General features: G+C 35.3%; 1 protein-coding gene across 18 annotated transcripts in view; it reads right to left on the bottom strand.

Moving 5' to 3' along the window:
* Positions 1–26,431, bottom strand: part of MYCBP2 (MYC binding protein 2) — a 175,355-nt gene that overhangs the window by 78,512 nt on the left and 70,412 nt on the right. For 17 of the 18 annotated variants that reach the window (XM_053936636.1, XM_053936620.1, XM_053936621.1 and 14 more), the window contains 18 exons: positions 25,924–26,005; positions 20,041–20,158; positions 17,978–18,182; positions 17,472–17,625; positions 14,343–14,515; positions 13,135–13,260; positions 12,912–13,039; positions 11,213–11,304; positions 10,195–10,329; positions 10,030–10,113; positions 8,611–8,707; positions 7,627–7,819; positions 6,729–7,003; positions 5,539–5,760; positions 3,698–3,889; positions 2,648–2,854; positions 1,784–1,915; positions 1,070–1,248 (listed from right to left, as the gene is read on the bottom strand). In XM_053936636.1, coding sequence (XP_053792611.1) covers positions 1,070–1,248; positions 1,784–1,915; positions 2,648–2,854; positions 3,698–3,889; positions 5,539–5,760; positions 6,729–7,003; positions 7,627–7,819; positions 8,611–8,707; positions 10,030–10,113; positions 10,195–10,329; positions 11,213–11,304; positions 12,912–13,039; positions 13,135–13,260; positions 14,343–14,515; positions 17,472–17,625; positions 17,978–18,182; positions 20,041–20,158; positions 25,924–26,005 — 2,794 coding nt within the window. Of the gene's footprint in view, positions 1–1,069; positions 1,249–1,783; positions 1,916–2,647; positions 2,855–3,697; positions 3,890–5,538; positions 5,761–6,728; positions 7,004–7,626; positions 7,820–8,610; positions 8,708–10,029; positions 10,114–10,194; positions 10,330–11,212; positions 11,305–12,911; positions 13,040–13,134; positions 13,261–14,342; positions 14,516–17,471; positions 17,626–17,977; positions 18,183–20,040; positions 20,159–23,837; positions 23,962–25,923; positions 26,006–26,431 lie in introns of all 18 variants that reach the window. The other variant, XM_053936638.1, reaches the window with a different exon arrangement.

Here is a 26,431-nt window from a genome sequence, read left to right as displayed (position 1 = left end):
TTTTCTCTTTTGCCCTTATAAAAGCAGATAATCTAGGAGTGAAAATATGTTTTCCATGTCTTTCTTTCATCCTTCTCACCTAATGATACTTTCCAACTATTATACTTCATAATAAAGTCCAAGATACCAGGAGACTAAATCAATTAAAGTATCATGATCTGCACCACTGCAATTCCATTCTTTAATAAACAATTACTGTTTTTACTGACAAGCTGGATCTTTGAGCACAATCTCATGTTTTAAGGTAGTTTAGAGCTATCCTGTATCTTCAAATATATTATTACTATAATTTTGCTGGCCACATTATTTCTTCATATTTTACCTTCTTAAGAACAACATGTTCATGTGCTTGTTAGTCTAAAATACATCAGTTGGTGCAGTATTATTTTTTCAGATCTTCTACATCTTTTATCATATAGTTACTTCTCAGAAAATTAAAGATAAAAGTAAATTACTATTCATTGATCCTTTTATTCCTTCCATCTTCTGTTGATCAGCCTTATACTGCCAGTTTGAAAATCATGTCTTTATACAAATCAGGGTAAGCATCTCAAACACAAAAGCAATGCTTTCTGCAAAAGCATTACCACAAGTGAACTCCTACTGTCATCCTGAAAGGCTGAAGTAAAGCTCCCCTGCAGGACAGTCAGATGTCTCAGCTGATTTTCTTCAGGCAATTGCAATTTCTCTTTTTATACCTTTCACCTCTAAGTAAGAGAGGAGACAGTTCCTATATAAATAGACCTTGCTTCACTACCTCATGCAATTATTTTTGGAAACTGAAGAACTGAATAAATTGGTATAGAAAAAACCAAGAGAAATTGAAGTTGCACATCTTACGAGTTCCTCATATTTAGAGCTCTAAGGTAGTAAACAATGGACCGTGTAAGAAGTCAACCATCACATCAACCAAGTCAACCATCAAATCAAAAAACAAGATTGGCAGATGAATCACAAACACACTCTGGATGCATTTATTTCTATTACTTCTTAAAAATAGATGTGTTATAATAGCACTGTGATGGTTTTGTTCACTTTTCTTAGAAATGAATCACTACAACACACAAACCTGTAATAAAGAATCTGTGGGATTTGTCCTCGTGTTTGGTTGGTGCCATTACTGCTCAGACTACACGTACTGAATGTAAATGTTACACCATCCGGACACTGAACCGTGGTCATTCCACCATCTCCATTGGCAGTGCGGCTTCCGTAATTCCTCAAACGAACTGCATATTTTACATTTTCCTTAGAAAGAAGAGCAAAAACTGGTTGCAGTATAAACAAGTATGTAATGGCTTCATGGTATATGAAAGTTATTATTTTACATTAATACTGGACAGTCTGAAAAGTCCCTCAAAGCACTCTACAAATGAAATGAAACAAAAAAGGATCCAGCATTTAACAAAAATCAGAGCTGTTCCATGTTCCCAAACTATGGACCATAACTTAAATTACTACTAATTACTTTAAGAGCAAGCAGGTATCCAAGAAAATTAACTATCAAGTTGCACAAAAAAGGTTGCACTTTCAAAAATATTCTAAAATTACTAGGCAACTATAATCTATCATATGCACTTATAAAAACTGGGATCTAATTTCTTCTAGCTAACAGGATTTGGAACTTTTAATTTATAGGCTGAAGTCAAGACTTTACGAAGAACACATCAAGATCAACTTGTGAATGTGCATCCAAATACCCAAACAATTTACACTGACCATTTCAATTTTGTTATCTAAAGAAGTTGTATGAAACCTACAGATGTGCTTTTATTTTATTTACCTTCAGTGGCACAACTTTGTCAAGTCTGATTTCAGCTATGTCACTAGGCGAATCATCTGTGGTGTAAGTTCCTTTAACCAATTCTAAAGATGTCCATCTATGAGAATGAGTTGCATCTCCAGTATGATCACTCTGATTCAAAGAAACAAAGTAATTTTAATACATTTATAATGTAAATACATGACACATGCAATTGTGCAACTTATGTTTCATTGCATAAATTTTTACATTACAAACAAAAAGATGAAAAACCTGTTCAGAGTCAACAGTAAAGCCTTTCCCCTAAAGAGGAAATTACTGAGCAAAGGTTAATTTCCCATAGTAACCTATGTTTGTCTTTGGAAGAGATCAGAATAATTATAGTGAACAACTGTGTGCAAAAGAACAGTAGTTTTGCTTCATTACAAGAACCCACAACACAGTTTTATGCTGCTTCTAAGAGAATACATCAACAGCACATGAAACATCTGTACGTAGAGTGTGATCATGCTGCTAGGACATTACCCTTTTCTTCAATTTTTGGTTATTAAATCATTTCTTACTTTCATTCGTGGTTTACAGAGAGGTAACTGGTACTAATTTACATTTAGCTCCAGAAAGTAAAAAGCCCCCACTTGAAATATTACTTGTAATAAAGGAAAAGTTCAAGACAATAACCAAGATAAGGACCCTACTAGATATGGTAAGAAGCTTGTGGTAATACAAAAATCTTCACCATAAGCAAAAAACCCTATTACCACTGCACTGTTTTACTGGAAGTCTAGTCGGAATATAAATATGAAAATATCACACTGTAAAACATACTCTAAAAAAACCCTCTGTGGTTACTTTTGTTCAAATTGTTTTCCCAAATGCAGTACTTACATCATCAACTAATACCTCCAACTCATACTCATGAATTCCTCCTCCACCGTAAACAGAAAATCCTACTACAACTACACCAGGTTTGTCAACAGAGAAACATATTGCATCAGGGGATCCATTTCCAGTATTCCAGCTTCTTCCCTGACTTGTTTTAGTAAATCGGTTTGGAGTGGATTTGACAGAATGGAGAGAATTCAGTCCATCAACCTGTAGAAAGTTATATACAGTTGTCAGAAAATATTCACTGCTAAATGCTAGACAACTTTAATAAAGCAAAGTTTAGTGAATTAAATCATCAGATTTTTCAACTGGGTAAATTTTAAAAGTCAACTCATAAACCATACAAGATGCTGCTACTTAGCCTTCCAGTTAATATTGACTAAAAGAAAAAAGACAGTATTTCCCATAATTAGAAATTAACTAGGAATAATCAAGAATCCAACTTGGTTTTTTAAAGTATTTAAATATATATTTTTTTATAGGATGAATTTGCAAAAAATACAGATTAGCTGTACCAAAAGAAAGGTTAGGTATTTCTGCCTTAGGTAAAGGTGAGGTATTTCTGCCTTAGGTACAGTCAAGATGAAGAGAGGGTAGAAACAGATGTTACATAATGGTAAAAACACCTTGAATCAAGATGTTATCAAAAACCTGATTCTATCTATGAGAAAAGCCTGTTGATAGCACAGAGACAGTGACACACCTTTAACAAAGTAAAATATTTTTCTGTCACTTAACGAAGTTATAGCCTCCTGAAAGGATTGTACGTGTACACAAATATGCAGGCAAAAAGCCAAGTACTCAAAAAAATTGCCATTTTTTAAACAATCTGCAGTATTCTGTAGCACTAATGAAGTAGCTAATTATCAACAATACTTCCCTAATACAGTGAATATATGCTTTTAAATTTATGCAAAGCATCTGTACTACTCAAAACAGAATTCCAGAATCTCTAAGATCTGCACACCTATGAAATACCCATCCCAGCCTGTATCACATTCATAGTATGTTTGTCCTGAAAGACTTCTAAAAATTTTATAGGAGTTTTACCTCAGATCCTAATGCTGATGCCGTAAGTTCACTCACAATACTAGCAAGCAACCCACAGGTATTAGAAACTAGATGTGAAGAGAAAAGTTCATTTTCTCTTCTAAGGCTGTTTCGTACTGGTAAAATAACAATGACCAGCATCTTTTCCAGCACTTCCCGAAAGCTTGTCATCCCTGAAACATTTTCTTCACTCTGCAGTGTGAACAGAAACAATGACAAATGACACGGTTATTAAAAAAAGAAAAAAACAAAAAACTACAAACTTTCACATATTATAGGTATTAGGTAATTGAAATATCTGTCACTTCATGAAGATAAGAAATGTTCTAGAAAGTGGAAAAAAACTAAAATTCTCAAAGCTATCACAGTATGTATTCCTTTGTCAAAAGAATTGATTGATAGCCTTAATTTCCTGTACGAGGTGGTGACAAGTCTTTTATTGCATTGTAAAGGTACCAGATACAGATATCCTTACCAGGAGAGGTCTCTTCTTAATATACTATACAGCCATAAAACCTATGGGCTTTAAAAGCTTACATTAAAACACAGTGGATATATAGCTACCTTTGAAACTGTTCATGTAATTTTCTTATGCAGTGTCTAAAAAAGAAACTTGGAAGCTTTATTGTTTTGGTGTTAGCAGAACGAATCTTCTATGTAAAGAGATAAGACAAAACCAGTGGTGGGAGGATTATAAACACGGTTTTTCTTTGCTGAATGAAGACTATGAAACAAATCTAAGCTTAGGCATCAATTTGTCTTCTGCCTAGCAGTGACATCCACTGCTTTCGACAAGAAAACTGAAATCAGCTCAACTGATGAAAATCCAAGGTTTATCTTTCTCACTTTGTATGCCAAAAAAAATCCAAGTAGTGAACAAATATGGAAGACAATCAGACAAAGCAAACCTGTACAGAACACTTTTCCATCTTTTACAGTTAGGAGGCTGCTATCCAAGACACAAATATTATATTTGCATTTAGTAGTGCCTGGTGGTTTTTTCCTTCATTAATTTGTAGAGGTGCTTTCCAAGCACACCATGAAAGCTTTTAGCACAATAATGGCCTACAGGTGTATGTCCCCCAGCTCAACTGTGTATTTTATGAAGAGTAGAAAACTTCTGACCTTATCTTTTGCTCTAAATTTCTGGTAATGATAGATTCTACAACTATCCTTTATTTACCTTTCTTGCATAATTCATAATTTCATACCCCTGTTGTCATCCAAATGGAAGAATACTGTTTAGTAGTCCCATTTCCCTTATTATTATATTTTATTATCTTTATTTATTATTTATATTTTGTCTTATTTCTCATTTCTGTAAATCAATTCTAAAATATCAGAACTGCAACAATACAGCCCTTGATTAGGAAATTGTTTAATAACCTTTGCTAGAACACTAGGAACTAGGATTCCTTTATTGGCCCCCTTAAAAACTCCAGTTTGGGACATGACTTTTTATTACTAAAGTTGTGTTGACTCTTCCTCAAAACACCAAATCAATCCACATATTCCTCCTTGTGATCACATGAAAAAAACTGAAAAACTGCTGCAGAAAACACTGTGCAACAGAATACTACTCCAAAGGATATTTCTTCCAATTTAATATTCCAAGATAAGAACCATTCTGCTTAGACATTCTCCAAAAAGGAAATAGCTGGAATATTTCAGACAAAAAGTTGAAAATTGCACAAAATAATAAATTTCTGAACTAAGCCTTTTAAAAGGAAAACACTTAGGTAAATTCATTTACATCTTTATCAAGCAAAAACCTGCAGGTATGTAAGAGCTTTTTGCTGCAAAGTAAAAGAAATCATTAAACTTTTAGAATACATCTTAACCTGACTAAGCTTTTCCATGTGTGCAACCAGAAGAGGAAAGCGATGGGCCAGAGCAGAGTCGTTCTCAGTGCTGACTTGTTTAACCATGGAGCGCAGCAAGGCCTCTCCGTCGTAAGCAATGGGGAAGATGGAGGTCAGCTTCACTGAAGTGTGGCACAGAGCAGACATGACAGCTGCAAGGAGCCGACTGCTGGAGGTCTTGAAGTTTGCTTCCTGGATATCCTAAAGACATAAAAATAAATTAACAGAATGGCACCACTGCAATGAAACAACAGGGAAACTACTTTTGAAAAGAACTTTCCAGCTTTATTGTAATTAATAAAAATAATTTAGAGAAAGCTTTTCTATGAATTTTACTTTACCTTCCCTCCTAAGCTTGAATTCAGATCTTCAAAACTGGAGCAATTAAAATTTCTTGGTTGGTATATTTTAAAATAAACCTGTCTAATATTACTTTTAAAATTATGGTATCCTTTGAAGACAAGGCTTTTCTTATAATTAACAATTATAATTAAACAACTTAATTAGATTACTACATTAAAGAACAGATTCTTCCTTGAAATTGTATATGCTAAATGAAATTGTATATGAAAGGTTTGTTGAATATGCTAAATGTTTGCATCTTACCACAAGCGATGCAAGCAACCAACTACACTGTTTAGATGTGGGATGCTCATTCACAATAAGCAAAAGAAGAAAGTTGTTGATTATAGAATAGTATATCCATCTGTTTCTCATGTACTTGGCTGAATCAGAGCACTGCTGTAGTGTTTAATAATGAGAAATTACTCAAGTATTAGTGATAAAAAATACTACATGGATGCTCTTAGGCAACATGCAGCAAGAGTAAGCACATATAAAGGCACGGCCTCAACACTGAAAAAGCAGGTGCTGACAGTTACCAGCACCACAAATTTTCTTCACTGTCCCACAGAGAATCTTAAAAGCTAAAGAAGACTAAGTTCCTAGGCTCTTATTGAACTACATTTAGAGAACACCCCAAATAAACAGAACCAGAGACAAATCCAATACACAATCACATTAAAAAAACAGTACAAAACACAACAGAACTCAAGTCGCAAATCAGGACAAATGCAAAAAATTAGTAACAGTTTTAAGTATTACTTGGCTTCAATTTGAGCAATAGGACAAGCTAAGCTGTTATAGTTATTTGTGCCATTTTAATATACCTGGTCCAAACAGTTCAGCAAGTCACAAAGACATGCCCACTGGAGAGCTGGTGTTGGATAGAATGAATGGAAGCAAGCTGTAAATGTATTATGGCATTCCTGAAGAACAGCTTCTAACAGACTGAGAGGCTGACTAAGATATCCTTGTGGATCATTGTCCAGCTTCACCATGCAATGGTCAACTCCTTCAGATAAAATTTTTCTCAGCAAGGTCCTAGTTTTTCCAATGCAATCTGCTAGTTTGCTGGTTTCTTCTACAACTGCCTTAGCTGTAGCTAGAAGATTACACAAAGAAGCATTAAATGTACAATAATGAAATATTTTCATGTTAGAATGCACATTTTAAATGCAAATAGAAAAATTGTGAATTTTGCAATATTGTTGAATCTACAATCAGAGACATTAATTCCAAAAGTAAAACGGTGACAGGGTGTTAAACTCTATCAAAGAAACCTGAGCATTAAAAACTCCTACTTTTCTGATCTTTTATAATATATACTTACATACATATAATATATACAGTGTTTTAATGAGCACTGTTAAAGTACAGGCATGAAAAACACAATCTTTCAAATTCACACTGTGCTTACCGCCACAGCAAGCACAATGTAGAGAAATGGAAAAAAGAAGATACAAATAGTCCAAAACCGCTCAACTGACCAGTCAAATAGGAAATTAACTTTAAAATACAGTGTAAACATGTGGTACTAGGATACTTAGTTATCAGACAATTGAAAATTTCCTGTTTCTGACAACAAGTCTGTTAATTGCTCAATAAAACAATCTGTGTGAGCAAATCTATTTTATATCATATCCTACATGAATACTTAGATCAAACCATAAATGCCCTGTAGGTCATTTGCTAATAAATACAAAACAAGTGAACTAAGAGGAATACCTGATATTGGATATATTTCACAGGTGTAGACCCTCAGCAATCTCAGGCAGCAAGTGCCCACAAAACGCAACCTTTCTAAATCCAGGAGAGTAGCAGTGTATTGGAAACCCTTCAGCCCACGAAGTTCTTCAACTCCCAGCACCAGTGTTGTCCAACTCCAGTGAAGAATGCTCAGTAAAGATTCAAAGCATTCCTATTTCAGGGTATGAAGGATACCAAAGACAGAATTAGTGTTAAAAACTAAGAAATGACTGTTCTGCATCAATATTAGACGAAAGGCGAATAGCATCTATATCTATGTTTATTATGAAAACACATTTATGTCTATACACATCTACCATGCAACACACCGATTCTAATTTGCTTAAGAATAAAAAAAAAAAATCCACTGAGAATGCAAGGGACACTTCACTGTAATACCATAATAAAATCTACCTATAAGCTATATTAGAATATTATGTGTAGTATGTGTAAAAGCCTCTGAGTTATTTAAGAACCAATGTATTCACCTGTAATGGAGATTTTTCAGTAAACTTTACTTGATTTATCTACAGAACAATGCAACACTGATTTTTGACATAATATATTCTTGTCATAAAGTATTATCAGGGCTGTCTTCACTTTGTTCTTAAACAGTTATGATCTGCAAGACCATGGCCACTATATGACATTTACAGTACTTGAAAGCTAAATAGAATCACATGATAGTTCACAAAAAAATCTGAGGATCTAAAGTTTTGTTTCTACTATTATTACTGTATGTGGTAAATAATTTCATGAAGCTGTACCTCAGAAAGCAAAAGAAAAGTATTTGGTGTTGAACATCAAAATGAAATCTTCAGAAAAAGTAAAAAACTAAGATATTCCATCAGTGTGCTTGAGAAAGCAAGCACAAAACCATCACTGTTTCCACATCTACATCTTTCAGTTTCCTAATCATCTATTAATTTGCAGGAAACACAGAAGATTCTTGATAGTACTCACCACTGAGACAGTTCTGGCAAAAGATCTCTTTAAAATATGTACGGGTTCACTAGTTTGCTGTTTTCCTTTGGATGCACTGCCATCACTTGTTGGCAACCTGGAAGAACAATTTCAGAACTTACTTGAAATCTCCAGTTTTTACTTTTAGTAGAGTTTTGGGTTGGGTTTGGTGTTTTGTTTTGGTTTTTAACTTTTGTAATTTTTACTGTTTCTATTGTTCGAGTGGGGAAAAGAACCAAAGTGAAAAAGTTTTAATTCTCAAAAAAAAAAAAAAAGGCCAGTTTCAACACAACTTTTTCTAGTTTCCTAATCATTCTAGACGAGTAACCAAGTATCTTGAATTCTGTCCAACTAGTAGTACTGTGACAACTGAAAATGAGGTTGAGATTTAATTACATGCAATTATTACAAGTATCTACTGTATTTCCTTAGATGACATCAAGACTAGAAATGTTATTCCTTAAAAGAACACCAGTTTTGTGAAAGGAAATATATGTGGAGGTTAAAAATACAGACAGCATCTATCAGTACAGAATCTTCCCTTTTGTGCCACTCATTGGTCTCCAGAGGTCTCAAGGTTTGTTTGCCTTTTGGCTACAGCCATCTATCTACAGAAATCACCTAAATCATGAATTTGTCATGCCAGGACTTCATATACATCAAAATGAAACCTTCACCTAGAAGGACAGGGCATCTATGGACAGAAAGCTTAATGGAAGAACTGTTCTGCAGAGGAATCTTGAAAAGGACATTCTTAGAAAGGACACAGCAAGAGAACTGATATAAAAAAAAAATATCTAAGTTTCAGATTCAGCATGGAGGTCAGGGGAATTCTATACACACACAAAATATAAAAATTATGTTATGTATCTATCTGAAAACATCTGTAATATATACTATCAACATAGTGAAAGAGTTCCTGATTATTAAAATACATAACATTTATCAAGGCAATGATAAGCTTATGGTAACTTATTGTAAAGCACTGTAGATTTTGGCTTTGTTTCATTAACATCATCTGATCAAGAGTATACAGTTCCTAAACTGAAAGTGACCAAATAGAGCACTTTCCAACTAGCAAAAAATATTACTCATGTTATATGAAATTGTGAGATACTAGGGATGTAAATGAACATCTCAAGACTCATGCAGGATGACTGCAAGAAAAATAGCAAGGAAATAAATGTGGGTATAATTTCATTACTTTTCTCAAAGGCACTAAGTTTTCCCCACATTTTCTGATACCAATTTACTCTGCTTAATACAATAATATTTTCATGAAACACAGTGATAATGAATTTAATATTTCTCTTTAAAAAAACAAACAAACAAAAAAAACAAAAACAAAAACAAAAAAAAAAAAAAAAAAAAAACCAAAAAAAACATGTCAGTAAATTTCTCCAGAGGTTCAAGTATTACCTGTATAGTAATTGTGGAATCTGCCCTGCATTCACATCTGTACCATTATTTGATTTCTTGGAACTTTTAAACTGAAATACAACACTGAAAGACAAATAACCTAGTTATTATTCAAGCCTTATTAGAGCTCTTAGTTTTCAATAGAAAGGATAGAAAAAAATATACCCATCATCTGTAGTAATAGAGGCCTGTCCATGAGATCCACAATCACTGCTAGGTCCTGACACTCTTGCCCAGGCAACATACCACCAGCCAGCTTGCAGGAGTACTGGCTCATCAAACATCATTGCATATTTCTCTCTGTGAAAAGTAAATTTTGGAAAACATTAGCTGCTAATTATTTTTTATATTAACTTTTAACAAATTGCACTCTAATTATTATAAGAAATTGAGAAGTAATGGTATTAAATTGTATCTATTTATATTCAAAACTCTAAAGTTTTTAATCCAAAATACTATAGTAAATAAAAAATAGTAATTCAGAAAGACCTACGATTGCCTGAGTCACACTTGATCTTGAATTGTGAACAATCATATCAATGCCAAACAGAGTAAGAAGACATTAAGCTAAATTAACACACATAAACCCAATTACATTTAATATATAATACTGCAAGCAAAGTATTAATTATAAAGTACTATATAATACTGATTTCAGAAAATGTTTGCTAATGACAAGAACTTATACATAAATTCTTAGTAATTACAGTAAGTACTAAAGAAATTAATAGAATATATATTTAGGGGATTGATAGATAAGATTTAAACCTGAAAGAATTAATCACATATCATTTAAAATTTAAATTACTTCATTACAGGGAATGAAAAAGAAGCTACAACATGGCTAACCCCAACCATATGCACAAAAGAGCTGCTGCAATATTTTGTCTTGTGGTCTCAACATAGGAAGACTGGATGTGACTGGGATTTATACAAGAGCAAGCATTTGATTATTTTTCTTTTTTAAATTTAAATACCATAATGGTTTGGGAACACATTTGGTGTTTTACTATTTCCCTACACATGTCAAGTCTTTACTATTTCCCTACATATGTCAATTTTGCTACAAAATTCTAACGATGTAGACCATCTCTGTTGATATTAAAGTGATACTAAAATGTGTACAGGGAAGTAAAAATTACGATCAAGAAACAGGTATAAGTAGGCAAGCTAAACATCTTACCTGGCAGCACAATCATATGCTAAGACATCTGTCTCAGCAAGGAGGTCTCCATCTGTCTCATGGTCTCCCCCATCTGGACCCAATTCAAACAACTGGTGAAATAAGAAAAAGAGAATTATGTCTTAGGTGTTAGAAACCTCATAATATGACGTTTTCTTGTCTGGCATTCTGGAAATAGTATACTACTCTTCCTTCCCAAAAATAACTACTACTTAGTGTCACTGACAGGCAAAACCACATTTGGAAGTCAGGCAACAACTGTTAAGAAATAGCAATTGACACTGACTTATCAGCCAGATATATTTTTAAGTGGAGAAACTCCCTAAATCTTGCAAACAAGACAAAAGAAGAGCATCTAAAAATGGCCAAGTTGGGCAGAAGTTGCAGGTTTTCCATCACCGACTGAAATGCACTGTATAAGCATAAGATATACTCAGCTTCTCTGGAAAGGGACAGCTTGACAGTTCAGCAGAGACAGTCAGTTGTTTATAAACAGTTGGTGACCGGGACAAAACATGATACCTAAGAGAACTTTGTTTTTTTACTTACAAATAATTTCTATGGTTTGATAATTTTGAAAAAGGACCATAGTACATGTCTATGTCTTGCAACTACCTATTTAATACAAAGCCCACTTCTGGCAGGATGGCAGATCTTATCTTGGCTATAAGCTAATCCTAAATGAATTGAAAACATAATGTAAGATATGAAATATCATAACGTTAGTATCTCTGGTATTTAAAAGGCGTGACTAATATTAAGTTTCTTGGCTGTACTTAGTTATTTGCAATTTTCAGTCATTATGTTAAACTAGAATAAAGTGCAACTACTTATTTTGGATTTCCTGTTGACTTAAGCTAATGTTACTGCTAAGTGTGTCATCTATTTCCCTAGAACAAACCTCAATACCTATTCATCTGAAAATAGTAGTAGAAAATTCAATAATCCACTACATGATAAGTAACAACAATAACAAGCTCTGAATATACAAATACAAACATCTAACAAATATCTCAGCTATAACATCTTTTACCAAAATCCTTAATAAGTATAGGAGCAGAGAACACTTACCCAAAACCAGAGCTCTGACACCAGTGTGTGTTTCTGTGAGGTTTATTTATCCAAAGCCAGATTTATTTATTTTAGAATAATCAGCACACTTGCTCCACCTGTAATCATGCCTACATTTGGCACAGAGTTAATTGTATCTGGTGCCATTTGCTCTCAGTTGAAGAATCCCAGCCCAGAAGCTATCCAGACAGCAGTTTGAGAAAGAAGTGGCAGGGGAAGTGGAAAGCAATGGCTCCTGATAAGGACTCTTTTTCTGCTTTTGAGAACAGCTCCTCATGCATCACACAGGATGTGATTTTAACCTGAAGCCCACAACACCAATTTTCTGCTGGTGGACCTTGGAGCTTTGTGTAAATAGATCACAGAACCATTCAGACCTCTAAAATAACTGCCCAAGATATCTCTAAGATGGCACAGCACTTAGTGAAGGTAAGAATGGGCCAATTCATTAAAAATATGGTAATAATTCTCAGCTCTCTACTTCGTCCACTGTACCTGTATAATGCTTTCCACACATGGTATATCAGTCATTCATCAAGAAATAAAACTAATTATGGTTTAAGATAGCATTACTGAAAGTTGTGATTTTGAGACATAATACTTCTTAAAACAAAACAAAAACTCCTACCTTTATTTTAGCAGTGTATTCACCTCTACCCCCAAAAAGACCAAGACCACCTAGCAATATATCTGTATCAGCACAGAAACGGATGGCTTCGACTGAGTGGGCTGAATAACCCCAGCCTCCTCCATGACCTGCAGAAAAAAATCCCAACAGAAATGAAATTAATCTTAGTCTATTGTTCTACAAGCCAATCAGCTTATGCTATAAAATTTTAGTGTCTACATACTTTCAAATCTATTAACAACACTATAGTCTTCTTTAGAATAAACTTTCATTACTGCTTGAGTTTCTTCTTCTGTATTTGCAACACCCATTTTTAAGTCCTGCATAGCAGCCAAAGTATCCAGGCAACCTAAAAGAAAGCAAAACCAAAAAGAAATCAAATTCTCTCGCTGTTGATTATAATTATAAAAATGGAAATGAATACTAGTTAAGAAAATCAAAGCCATCTAACTGTTTTGTCCCTACACCACACATATGCTACCAAGTAGCTTTACACTTTTGATTAGGAAAAGGGTCATTGCTGCAGAATCTCAAGGCTTGCTAATGAACATAAACTTCATTTATTATCCAGAATAATGAACAAATGTGATTAAACCTACTTTGAAACTTTTCCAATGGCAAATAAATTGCCAGTAACATTTTTTTCTTTTTTACACTTAAAATATTACCCAAAAAGAGTTGAAGTAGGAACCAAATCATGAGCAGATAATAAAGTCTTCACAAAAGGTGTTTTGTATCATATACATAAGTACTTAATATGCCTTACTTTGATACAGACACAAAATAGTACTGTTCGAGTTGAAAATTATCACATCTCTAGCACACAATAAAGTAAGCAGGTCAAGGAACAGATGACTTATCACTGGACAAGTGAGTTAAAATAACTTACAAAGCTGTGCTTTGAAGCAGCTGGGTATGTTGCATATTGCCAGTTTATACATGAACACACTATACATGAGAACACTTAAGTTTTGCATCTTTAGACTACAAAGAAACTACAAAAGGAAATAATATTTCTCTTAGTGACTCATTATACAAAATGGACAAGATTTAATATACTGCATTTACTTTAAAATAAAAATAACTTCTTGAAGATAACTTTTTTCAGGTTTGAGTTCTTTTTTTCTGAGAGTTTCAAGCATTGACTTTATTCCACAGACTTTCAAAGAATATCATCTAGGAAGGTCTCTTATTTTATTATGTAGGTATCTAACAAGTTTCACCAGAACTCTAAAATCCTCTAACATCATTAAGATGGCAGAAGATAACTACATCAGCCAAATTATAAAAGTTAAGAGCAATGGTGAAAGACTACAAAGTAAAATTTCAACTGAAAATGTCAGGAAGTTTTTAGATTACAATTTGTTTATACATTAAGTTATGTTCCTTTATTTCATCTAAGGTTCTGACTCATGAACTATAAATGTATACCTAGAATATGCAAAGCTGCATGAGATCTGGTGGTTAGAGCTTTGGAACCTGTTGGCAGAGCAAGTTCTGGACTCAAAATACTACACCGGGATTGCATATCTGGAGCTGAGGGAAGCCTGGAATCGGCAACTACTGCATTGTAACTCCACAGTTCCCTGGCATTTGGGCGAAACCTAGAGCAAGAGAAAGCAGAATGAACAAAACCTTTAATCTACTGAAAAAATACAGACCATTACCAACAATTACATTTTTAAGATATTTAACGTAAAATGTAGATCTGCTGGTATCAACTCTTGAAACTGAGCATCACTATTGCAAATACATGAAAACTTTACTAGGTTAACACTCCAGCAAATGAAAAGATACAAAAACATTATTATACCTTAAGTAAAAAAGTCATATTATGGGTTTAGAAATTTCAAAAAATATTACGACATTTCTCAAAACCAACAAATGTTAAAACAGTATTATCTATTAAGAAGTGTGAAGTAACTAGCAAAAAACTACTAAACAGAATGGCAGATGTGCTCAAAAAATTTAAAGATGCCGAGCAAAATTAGAAGGCTTAATTTCAAATAAGAGAAAAAAAATCCTGAGGAATCCAATGTATTTTGTTTGGGCTTTTTTAAATGGGTAACATCGCCTCATGAGTTTTTCAGGGATTATAAAAAAGGGCAGCATAAACAAGGGAATACAAAACTTTCTATAATATAGATTAACACATAGAAAAAAGAAGATGAAATCTTTGAAACCACTACGCAAGAGGAAAAAACAGTAAGAAGACATAAGTCTATGGGAGTGTTCTGAAGAAGCATAAAAGGAATTTTCACTTGGTACACTTTTAAAAATCTAATGGAGAAAGAAATAGTTTTAGCTAAAAATATTGAAGGGCACCATATGTATTCAGGATTTAACAAATTAGCAATGCTCAAATTTATACACACATGTGACATTCCACATCCACTTGAATTTCACTAAGAGATTAAGTCACAAACCTTTGAAGAAATGTTTAAGCTGCACATTATCAGAATGTTGTCTCTGTACAAGAAACTGAATTCATCACTTAAATAGGCATGAATCAAAATGTCCAGAATTCATAATACGCCAAGTATTTAACTACTCATAGGCATATTTATTAACATGTCTCTTCTTCAGACTGATTTAGTATTTTGTATTGAAGAAGAATGGATATAACAGAGAAATAAATCTGCACAGTCTCAGAAAATCCACTCTTCAGTTAAGTATTTAAACTCTGGATTTAGTTCTACAGTCCCCAAAATACTACAAGACAGTAAAATATCTCAATTCATGTTTACCCATAATATCTAACATGTGACTTTGTACTTCCTCAAGCTGAATAACCATTTTATTGTCTTCAAGTTGAGTATCATTACCATGCCTCCCCTGCAACTTGCTGCATTGCCATGGCCATTGATAACTGGTTTATTTCACGAATTGACTCTTTCAGTGGATTTAAACATGCTGAAAATATAGAACTCTAAGGGATATGGGTGCTACTCTTATTTCTAATCTCAGCATACTTCAAGTAAGAACTGTACCAGTGAGATTCAAACAATCCTGCAGATGTGCAAAATGCACAATTACAACCAGCTAAGGTACTTCCAATGTCATACAGAAACGTGCCTGGCAAACACATGCTTCAATGTTAATTGGCTGTTAAGTACTTGAATCTCAATTCTGGATGAAAACATCCAAAGTAAGATACAAGTAGCTTTTAAAGACAGGATCCTATGAGATACCATCTTTTCCAGATGAATGTTAGCTAGCTGGTTCCCTGCATCACTCTAACTTGTTTTGTGTTCAAACAATTTAAATATCATTACGCTCCTGAACTGAAATGGATGTTCAGATTTCTCTCCAAATCCCAGCTAACATATAGAAGAAGAATTATAGAAGAATTGGATGTTATGATTCCATGTTGGAACAAAGGTTTATTATCTACACTTGCTCAAAGACTACACTCCAAAGACTGAAATAAATACAATTGGTCTGAATGTCTGTGCCATCTAAATGAACGCCTTTCTTTTGACCTCCCAGAACTTAAAAGAATACCATTGCTCCACCCCTTCTCTAGTGGTCTTAAACACTAATGCCTGATAGAAGAACAACAATTTAAGACACACACATATGGCAGCTGAATATGGCAAGGAAGTTATACAGTCAAGTGTTAAATAGATGGAGGAAAGGGATTTAAGAGAGTAAAGAAACAAAACAGATTTGAATCCTCAAAATATTATGAGATTCGAATGAGAATGACGCAAAAAAAAAAAAAAAAAATGGAGGCAAGAGAAGATGCTTGTTTTGGGCTTACTTGAACAAACTATCCAAAAACGTGAAAAATATTTACGGAAGAATAAAAATTGCCGCGTCTTGTCCCGCCTTCGCAAGAGCAGATCTCTTGCTAGCCCTGGCTAGCTCTTTTCGGGGCAATAGGGCAGCAAGAGGCACTCCCTGCTGAACCCAGCTGGGCTTTAGAGAGTGCCTTCGTGGCTCCGAGGACACTGCTGATCCCACCGGCAAGGAAGGAGGCAACACTCTTCTGGGGGTAGGTCCAAGATTTATTGTGACTCCGAGGAGAGCCCCAGAGCCCAACAGCACTCAAAAAGGTCCCAGAAGAGAGTGAGCTCTGGGCTTTGAACAGGCCCTGATATAGGGAGGGTGGGGAAACCCGATCAGGCAATGGGAGAAGACCTGGGAGTGGCCCTCCGAGGGAAGGACAACGGGGGTATCCACTTAGGAGGGAGGAGGGGAGGGACCCCGGGCCATTGTCCAGTCACCCAGTGACCCCGGCAGAAGCCTCCAGACAAAGGGGAAGGATGGACAAGTCACCTGGGAGGGGTCAGGGGCATGAGTCAGGGTTTTTGGGATTGATGGACACACAGGTGCTGATGGGAAAACCTGGGATGAACAAAAAGGACACAAGGGGGGTACAGAGGGATAAACCATTTTGAACACACATACAAACACAACTCCACAAAAAAACACAACTCCACAAAAAAATTGTTTTTCATTTACAGGGAAAATAAGTATAATCAAATCTCCAACCTTGCAAAGTATTTTAAAAAGGATTTATATATTACTATTTTAATAGCTATAATCCACACTTGCCTCCAAATAACATCATAGACAGGATCCAGACACACACCAGAACCTTGAAGGTCTTCCTGCTCAGAATCATTGAATGTTTTGCAACTGCCATCTACTTTGTTTATCAGAAGGCATTTAAAAGGAGGAGGCTCTGATATTGAAGCTGGTACCAAACCTAGATGAGGGAGCAAGAAGAGCAAACAGGAAGACACCACTCATTAATGCTTCATGCTTAGAAAATGCCATGTTATACAGTAGGGAAGAACAGATATATTGCTGCAGCAAAAAAAATAAATGGTGGTAGGATTTAAATGCAAGTGAAGGTTAGACTTTTGCATTATTATTTTTAATAAAAACCATCTTTCTAAAGAAAGGATCATAATATGCAGTAAAACTAGAAGGCAAAAATATTTTCATTCCCTCCATCCATGTTTTTGACTTGTTGCTCTCCTGTTGTTTACACAACTGAATCCCCTTTCTTCTCCAGTACTTCTCTAAACATTTAAATAATGTAGAAGAGTTCTTGCCTATTATATGCCTGCTTGCAAATATCTCTGATGTAGCAAGCACATGAGAATTAATGAGAGCTTCGTCAATCCGGAGAAAAGTCTGGTCTCCACTCGCTCCAATCCACGTAGCTTTGCGCCCATATTTGGAGCCTATGTTAGGCATAGGTGCTGGTTTTGCATTCCAGTAGGGCATATCCAGAATGGGTCTGCCCAGCTGACCTTTCTGTAGAAAGAATGTAAGAATCAGTAACTGACAGTAACAGTCTCAAAGATGGATAAATTACTTCAATTGTTCTATCACACAAAAATGGTAAGCTAGAAGAGCATTTACCACAAAGCTACCTTCAAAACACAATGGCTGCTCCAAAGTGAAGCGTTACACATCTAACTGCAAGGAACAAGTTACTGACAGATATACTCCTCCCTTTTCTGATAGGTTTTTAAGTGAAGATTTTGTTAAATACAGTAACTCAAACTCTCTATGATGGATAATCCTCCTCTCCATACTCAGAATAAAATATAAAAGCATTATTTTCCTACAATGTTTAATATCTGATTAATGTCAGTGCTAAACAAGGAATAGATTCATATATATTCAGATAGACAGTCCACGTTTCATTCAATTCTGAACCTATACGGACTAAGTTTTATAGAGCAAATACCTCTTAAAGTACCTAGAAATTGATTAGCATATCTAACTTGAGCTAAAAACAGTGCCTCAGCAAGGACATGCTCATGAACACTTATCTGGAGATCTAGGGCCTTACCTCAATGTACAACTAGTTACTGAGATGGACCAACACTATACTGCACCTAAGTATGTAGAAAACTGTTGCCAGAAACCTGCTCATGCTACATCTACCTCCCTCAGGCACAGAAAATACACTGCATGTCAATGAAGTTAAAATGATTAGAGAAATAGAAAATGTATATACAGCAAATGTCTTCTGTTCAGCACATTACTCATCTTTCTTCATAACAACATAAGTAAGCAAACTTGGTGAAGATATTTTCAAGTATCATGCTTTGTTTTGATTTTGTCTTGACTTTATGAAGCTTTCAGCAAACCGTCCAGTACTACAATACTAAAACCAGACACAAAAATCAAGTGGTCTAAATATGGCCTAAACTTATTTTTTTCTTTTAGAGAAAGGGGAAAAAAGCGTCAGTCAACTGACAAGCTTTTACACACCCTATTTCCAAGGGTGAACTTGGTTTTTCAGGGGCCAAGTTTCACTGCAAGACAGCAAAGCTTAAACCTTTACATGTCCACTGAACTGTGTTCAGTTTTGACAAGAACACAGACATCAAAGCTTTTGCTTAAAGTGTGAAAAACAACAAAATATTACTCACTTTTAATTCAGGATATGACTTTCTACTTCCAAAATTTCACTCTTCACTTTTTAATTTTTTTTTTTTTTTGGTAAAAAGATTTGAAAAGTTGAAATTTCTCTTTTGTTATGTTTAGCAGTACGTAGTTTTTAAAGCATGTAAAAATAACTCAATAGTTATACGCTACAAGGGGCATCTTTGCAAACACAGGGAGGCACAGAGGGAAGTACACAATGTTTAAATGCTTGTTTAGTGAATATAAGAATGGATTCCACATGGACATAGGGAAATATACACCATGTGAAAATGAAAGAAGACTAATGGAGTTGAGATGTGTTGTACTGAGCAATAACCCCTCCCCTCAAGTGTAAGCAGAACTTCTGCAACTCATTGCTGTTTCTATGGAAGAACCATTTTCTCTATCAAATGGAGACAGGTAATAGAATAGGCAACAATTACTTAGAACCAAGCTTGAAACAGTAGGAGTTTGAGAAAACTGGTGCACCTTATAAAATAACACTGTTTTAAATCACCATCTTCATTAAAATATAAAAAAAACCAAGAATTCCTGGCATTATGCTTTTCTATCCAGAACAATATTTAAGGCTACATTTTAAAACACAGCAGGTGCTGAAGACATGCAGAAGTCATGCACAGTTCTGTAAGAACAAGTATAAGCAGTCTTGAAAGGTCTCTGAACAACACAGGAACTACTAGCTTATTCCCATAAGCAAGTAACATTGCCTTACTGAGAAACTTCCAAATGTGAAAACCTGGCCATCCATTAAGAGAATAGCTGTGTGGTTGCTCCCAGCAGTAACTTGTGTACTAGGACCTGGTAATGCTTGCACCAAAGTGGGACATCCCCTAGATAAAAATAAATTAATTCTATGTCAATACATGGTCACACAGCATTTCAAACATACATTAATATTGTAAGTATTTCAATTGCCATGAAATATATTCAGTAGATTCACATACTATAGAAAGTTAGAGCCAAGAAACATCTTACATATTAAACCAACAGAGGTTTGAAAGACTGCACCAGATAGTTAAGTTTACACCCTTCTGTTACAGGGAAACAGATTAAGGACCCTCTCTTCAGTTAAACTCAGAAATTAGCAGAGAATGAGAATTATTAATTTAATATATAATTCTAGAATTACAGATGTGTAGTTACAATAACATATACATGTGTGTATTTTTGTATGAATACAAAATATATTGCAATGAAATGTAGAGTAAAATATGTTCAGAGAACTCTACTTAGGTACTTAAAAAAACCCTGGAAACAATCAAAGCCTTACACGGCTGATATGCCAGTACAGTTACCAGAAACAATATTGCTACAGTGCTCTCAAGATCAATGGCTAGGGAATTATAAAAGAAATAAAGGTCTACTTCTCTTCATCAGCTCCTCTCCCATGAAATTCAGACTCAATAAAGAATAGACCTGTACAAACTCTTTTCCAGAGAGGTATGAAAAGGTCTAATTCATTTGTCTCCCAAATATAGACAGATATAAGAAAACAAACTTTCCATTTCAGTAAAAATGAAGGGGAAAAAATGACATGGTGTTCAAGATGCAAAGAAAGAAAACATCCAACTGAAGACTTGAAATAGAGCACAAAAGATAAAAAGTGTGAGACACTAAAATTTTTATTTCAGTACCAACAAAGAGAATAGAAACCTACAAGACTTTGAATCCTATAATGAATGTCTACCTAGACTTAATATTTCCTGTGGAGTTAAAGACTGAATTTGAAGAACAAGTTATTCCCACATAATTTTATGTTGGAAACTGGGTTCAGAGTTATACAGAGGATGACAGCACTATGTGAATTTACTTTTAAACACAGCCTTTCAAAAGCACAGTAATCTAAAATAAGAACAGGTTGCTTTATACTGGAATAAAAAAAGGCCAGTCCATAGTCACTCAGTGATTGTTTAGCAGCTGATGTGCTAAAAGATGGTTCATGTTAAAGTTCTGGTTTTGGCTGAATTGCATAGAAGTCAAGAAAGTATGAGGAAAGTGAAGCATCATGTTCAGCAGAAAAAGAGTAGATAGGAAGATGTAAACATATGAAAATGTGGAACAGAGGAATGTAGCATGAAGATAGGTTGATGACCTGAGGAAGGATGAACACAGGTATGCAGAAGAAGTATTTGGTGGTAAATGCAGCTTTCAGTGGGTGACTAGTGGAGATGTAGGGACTGAAGGGCAGAAGAAAATTAAGTAGAAGATGTACAACATGACACTCAAATTTAGGCACTTATCTTGGTCTACAGGCACATGGATTTGGACATAATTATGATTATACACAGATACAGAGCATAGTTTAGCAGCACCAGTGATGAAATTTCAAAAAATCTTTACATTTGTCTCTCATTAACTTTAAGGAAACTCAAAAAGGCAACAAAACATAAATAAAATGTAACCAGTAACTAATCCAAAAGCACTCAAAATTATGATAGCTGCAGGCATGGAATTATCGATCACATCTTTGTTAAAAAAAAGCAGTGAATATTTAATCTTCTAATGCTTAAAAACAAAGCTATTATCGCCATAACTATTTATCTTTCTGTTCTTCCAATTGAATCTATCAGCAATTTTATATGAATGCAGTGCTTGATAGCCTCTTGGCAACAGCAGAACAAAATCAAATAAGCCACTAATGCAGAGAGATGAAATACATTACCCACTTAAACAGCTTTTTCATTAAGATCACCCAACTTTTGGAATGACCAACTATAGTCTATCAGTTCATTTAGAAATGAACAGAAAAAAACTGTAAGATACTTAACTACATCATAAAATAAACATGAATTGCAATAAATTAGTTTTCATTTCATAAAAGAAAGAGTGACTTCAAAAAATACAGTAGACAGTTTGACTAGTGCACATGGTATTTAAAACCTGTGATACTACTGAGTATTTCCCTATCCCCCTGAAACTCAACATAGGAAAACTCAGAATAGACACTGAAGAGTCTGAGAGACTCTGGACAAAGTTTTAACAACCAAAGTTTCTCCATCTGAATCAAAGAAAGCAAAGACTAATCTTCTGGGATGGAGTGGAAAGACATGCTGGTGTCAAAGTCACAGAATATTTGGTCAATCACAAAAGAACAACCTCAGAGAAAGCAACCTGAGATCCCTTGGGAAAAAGTAACAATTACTGAATAATTGAGGAGATGAACATGCAGCTAACTTAAGATCCTGAAGAAGGTCCAGATGCATTCTGGCTGTCCACATGGAAACCCTCTTCCATCCCAAAGGGTAAGCATTTCTCAGAGCAGTTGTAGTCTTTGAAAATTCACCATGCATGACCTGTTCGAACAATCGCTGTCCATGGTACTTATGCAGACAACAGCTGCCTGCCAGCTCCCAAAACACGTCACTTGGGGCAGCTGACCTTGGTGCTGGAAACACGGTTCACTGGGAGCTGTTACTGTGTAGTGGGTAAGAGGAAATAAGTAGCAACTTCTGTCCATTGCAAGCAGAGTTGGACAACTTTATTACAAAGAAAATGGAGATTTTTATATTTTAGAAGTGACTCTGTTTTATAAGAAATGTGGTGAAAACTTGTAAATATGACCTGCACTCCACCACTGGAGTAAAATAATCAGAAAATACACCTAGAAACATGGTCCTAACAAACAGATAATGGAACACCTTTTTTTTTTCCCTGGAGTTGCTAGAAGACTATAGTCTTATTCTTTATCTTCAAGTATAACTGATCATCTATGGAAGGTCTGATCAGTTTTGGTTTATGTTACTGTTGAACCTTTGGAAGGAAAATCCTATCAAGACTGTATCACTTCAGTCATTCCATTTCTGGAGCTTGACTGTCAGGTCATGTACTTGCTACTGAAGTCAAGAATTTGTAGGAAAAAAAACGCAGACAAATTTTGAACAGTAACAGAAAGATCCTGGAGTTTTAACTTCCAGCTTCTTGAAGGAAGCATCAGCAACAAACATGCCTTTGCTTACCTGAGCACAATACATGCTATTTTTCACCAAGACTAGATACTGCAAAGAATTTCTTGCTTCCACTGAGTTTCTATTCACCAGCAGCTAATTTGAGGAGAATATAAGCACAGACTGACAGACTGACAAATCTTTCATGTAGTGAATAGCTTATCAACATCTGCCTACACAGGCTAATTTAATGGTTCCAGCTTACTGATAGGGCATGTAATCTACCTCATTCCTACTGATGTAGGTGAAGAATTTGTGATGTTTACAATACTCTAACAGAAGAGTCTAGAATCCCCTTAATTAAGGAGAAAGGCATGTCTGATCGGGTGTTCAGAATTTAAAATACTTGAACATTTTCAAGACTTGTAAAAATATAGTCTCACTGCTAAATCTTTACACTGCAAGTCAAAAGTCTCTGAAAGGATGCCTAAATATTACTTTTTTTCTCCTCTCTCTTCTCTCTCAGAAATACAGTACAGTATCAGTTCCTGAATTCAGAAGATGATGCTCTTCCTGAGGTCAATACAGGCAATGTGACACACTGCATGACTGACATACCACTGACCTGGCAGGAGCTGGCCATCTGAGCACCACTGCGTCCCAACTGAGGTGGAACTCTGCATAAGGATTCCCTGTTTCCTTCTCTGAATCCCTTACTGTGAGGACAGAGGAGAGATCTCTACTTAAAGCTGGAAAAAGAAGTACATCAATGAAGAAATTATAATTTGAATGATGGTGCTAAATAGTAATATAGCACTATAGCCAGTTCTCATGCATAGGACATACTCCAAATTTCTTCAAGGCTTTTTTCCTGACACTTTCTAGGTCTGATGTAGAATGATACAAAGGTCTGTGCCAATTCACTTGCACCTCCTCAGATTCTACTTCTGGTCAAGCACTATCCTTCAGCACAAGAATTTTCATATTCTCCTTTAGGATCTCATTTGGAACTACTACTGGTCTTCATTCAGTTTATATCTAAATAAGTAACAGATGCAGGGTTTACCACCTGAAATACTGACAAATACAACAGGTATCTCCAAAGCCTTCTGAAAAGCCAAGTGATTTCATCAAAGTTAGAAATAGGTAAAATTAAGTTACCAGTACAAATGTCACTGCTACATGTACCTCTTCAGTCTTTAAGAAAGAAACTGGCCTTTTTCTAACAGCCACTTGAATCGCTAGTTTAAGACATTGTTCCTTGGAACAAATACCCAAGAATTTCCAGGAAGGAAAAACAAAGTACTTGTCTGCAATATGACTCTATCATAGACAGAAACCCAGATTGTGTTCACCAGTCTAATGCAAACTGAGTAGGGGTAGCAGTTCAGAGACTATCAGGCACAGCAGCCAATACAAGGCAGTATTTCCAGTATACTTTCTTTCTTCCCTCTCCCCCTTTGGCTTAATGAATCCAATGCAAGTTTTAAGATGATGAAGACTTCTTCAGGAACTTGACAAAAGAAAGGTTTTTGAAGTCTCCAAAGAGATTAGGAGGATAGATGTTCAGTAATTTTCACCTGATTGCTACAAGAGAAATGAAAGAACTGAAGACAGGTCATGGATGCTCTGTTCTGTATGCCTTTTACATAAGGATACTGAGCATTACTGGACATACACAAAGTCTCAAAGATTCCTACTACAGAAACCCCCATTTTGTGCATTATATGGCATATGTACACGTCCAAAGACCTAAACCACATTTCCTTTTATGGCAGGACAATGTTTTTTTATTTACTTCAATGAAAAGATGTGACTCTAAGCATGAGATACTAAGGGCGAGATTAAGCTTCACATTAAAGACATCTATATTTAATTATCTATGCTCTCACTGTAGTCAATGGAGATCAGGTTTACAGAACTACTAAGCACACCACACCTAAAGCATGTAAGCAGTGGCTGGTTAGTCAAATACCTCTCCATGCTCTGTTGATTTCTCTATTTCCATTGACCACAAAGAAAGCACACATCACTCTTCTGACAACACCCAAAACAAGTGACTACAAAATGCAGCTAAGACCAAAGCTTAGGGACTTCATTTGGGAGATAACTGATGAGCAACAAATGAGACTTCATCATAACTAAATTGATATTAGCTCAGTTGGTCAGAGCACAGTGCTAGTAACACCAAGGTTGTGGGTTTGATCCCCACACAGGCCATTCACTTAAGAGTTGGACACAGTTCTTGTAGGTCCCTGCCACATTCTGTGATTCTGTGAATATTCTGTGAACTCTTATCACTGATTTAACAGGAACAGGTTTATCTAGGTTTAGAATATCATACTACTTGAATTATCGCATATGTAGTATTTTACAGAAATAATGAAATCTTAATGAGACTTCAAGGTAATTCTCATAGATGCAGGGAGAATTAAACAGACAGAAGTCTTTTAAACTATTATTAAAGCAATGCTAATAACTATGCACAGAAGCTTTCATGCATTAAAGAAATTACTTATGCAGTACAAGAGCACTGTTATTGCATCAGTATTCAGGGGGTTATAGGGAGTTAAGTGTAGAACAAGAGCTCTTCAACTTTATTTGGTCTATATTTGAATTTTCACTCTTGCTAGGACAGAGAACCAGAAATGTAACCATTTCCTATGCAGCAGTACAGTATACACAATCACATCCTTTGATTACCAGCTTACCTGGAATTAACATCACCGTGTCCAAGTTGACCATGCTGCCCATATCCAAATGTGTAAACATCACCATTCTCCATCAAAACCACTGAAAAACAACAAAATATCTTTCTGACATACACACATGACATGATACTGCACCAGTCCTAGTTACCCTTCTGAGTAGCAGTTTATGATTCCCAAGAGATCCAGATCAGATTCCACAACCCATAACAACTAGCACCTCTATGCAGGAGTAGAGCTCTGCCATGCATATGTTTTAAATTGACTCCAAAATTGCTTACAAGCTCTGATGTAACTCAGTATATGATACTTATAGCCCTTTTCACTGCTGAAGGACAGTGAGTTGCCTTTCATTACTGGAATTAGGGAGGTGATGTGAGGATTTGGGTGGTGATGTTACTTTATGCTGTAATAAAATGGCATAAAACATATCAGGGAAGGTTTAGGCTGGATATTAGGAAAAGGCTCTTCACCCAGAGGGTAGCTGGACATTGCAGTAAGCTCCACAGGA

The sequence above is a fragment of the Vidua chalybeata genome, chromosome 2 (assembly GCF_026979565.1).
Source record: "Vidua chalybeata isolate OUT-0048 chromosome 2, bVidCha1 merged haplotype, whole genome shotgun sequence".
In the NCBI taxonomy this organism is placed as follows: domain Eukaryota; kingdom Metazoa; phylum Chordata; class Aves; order Passeriformes; family Viduidae; genus Vidua; species Vidua chalybeata.
The sequence above is the reverse complement of the archived record's forward strand: the minus strand, read 5'-3'. Positions and strand labels throughout refer to the sequence as shown.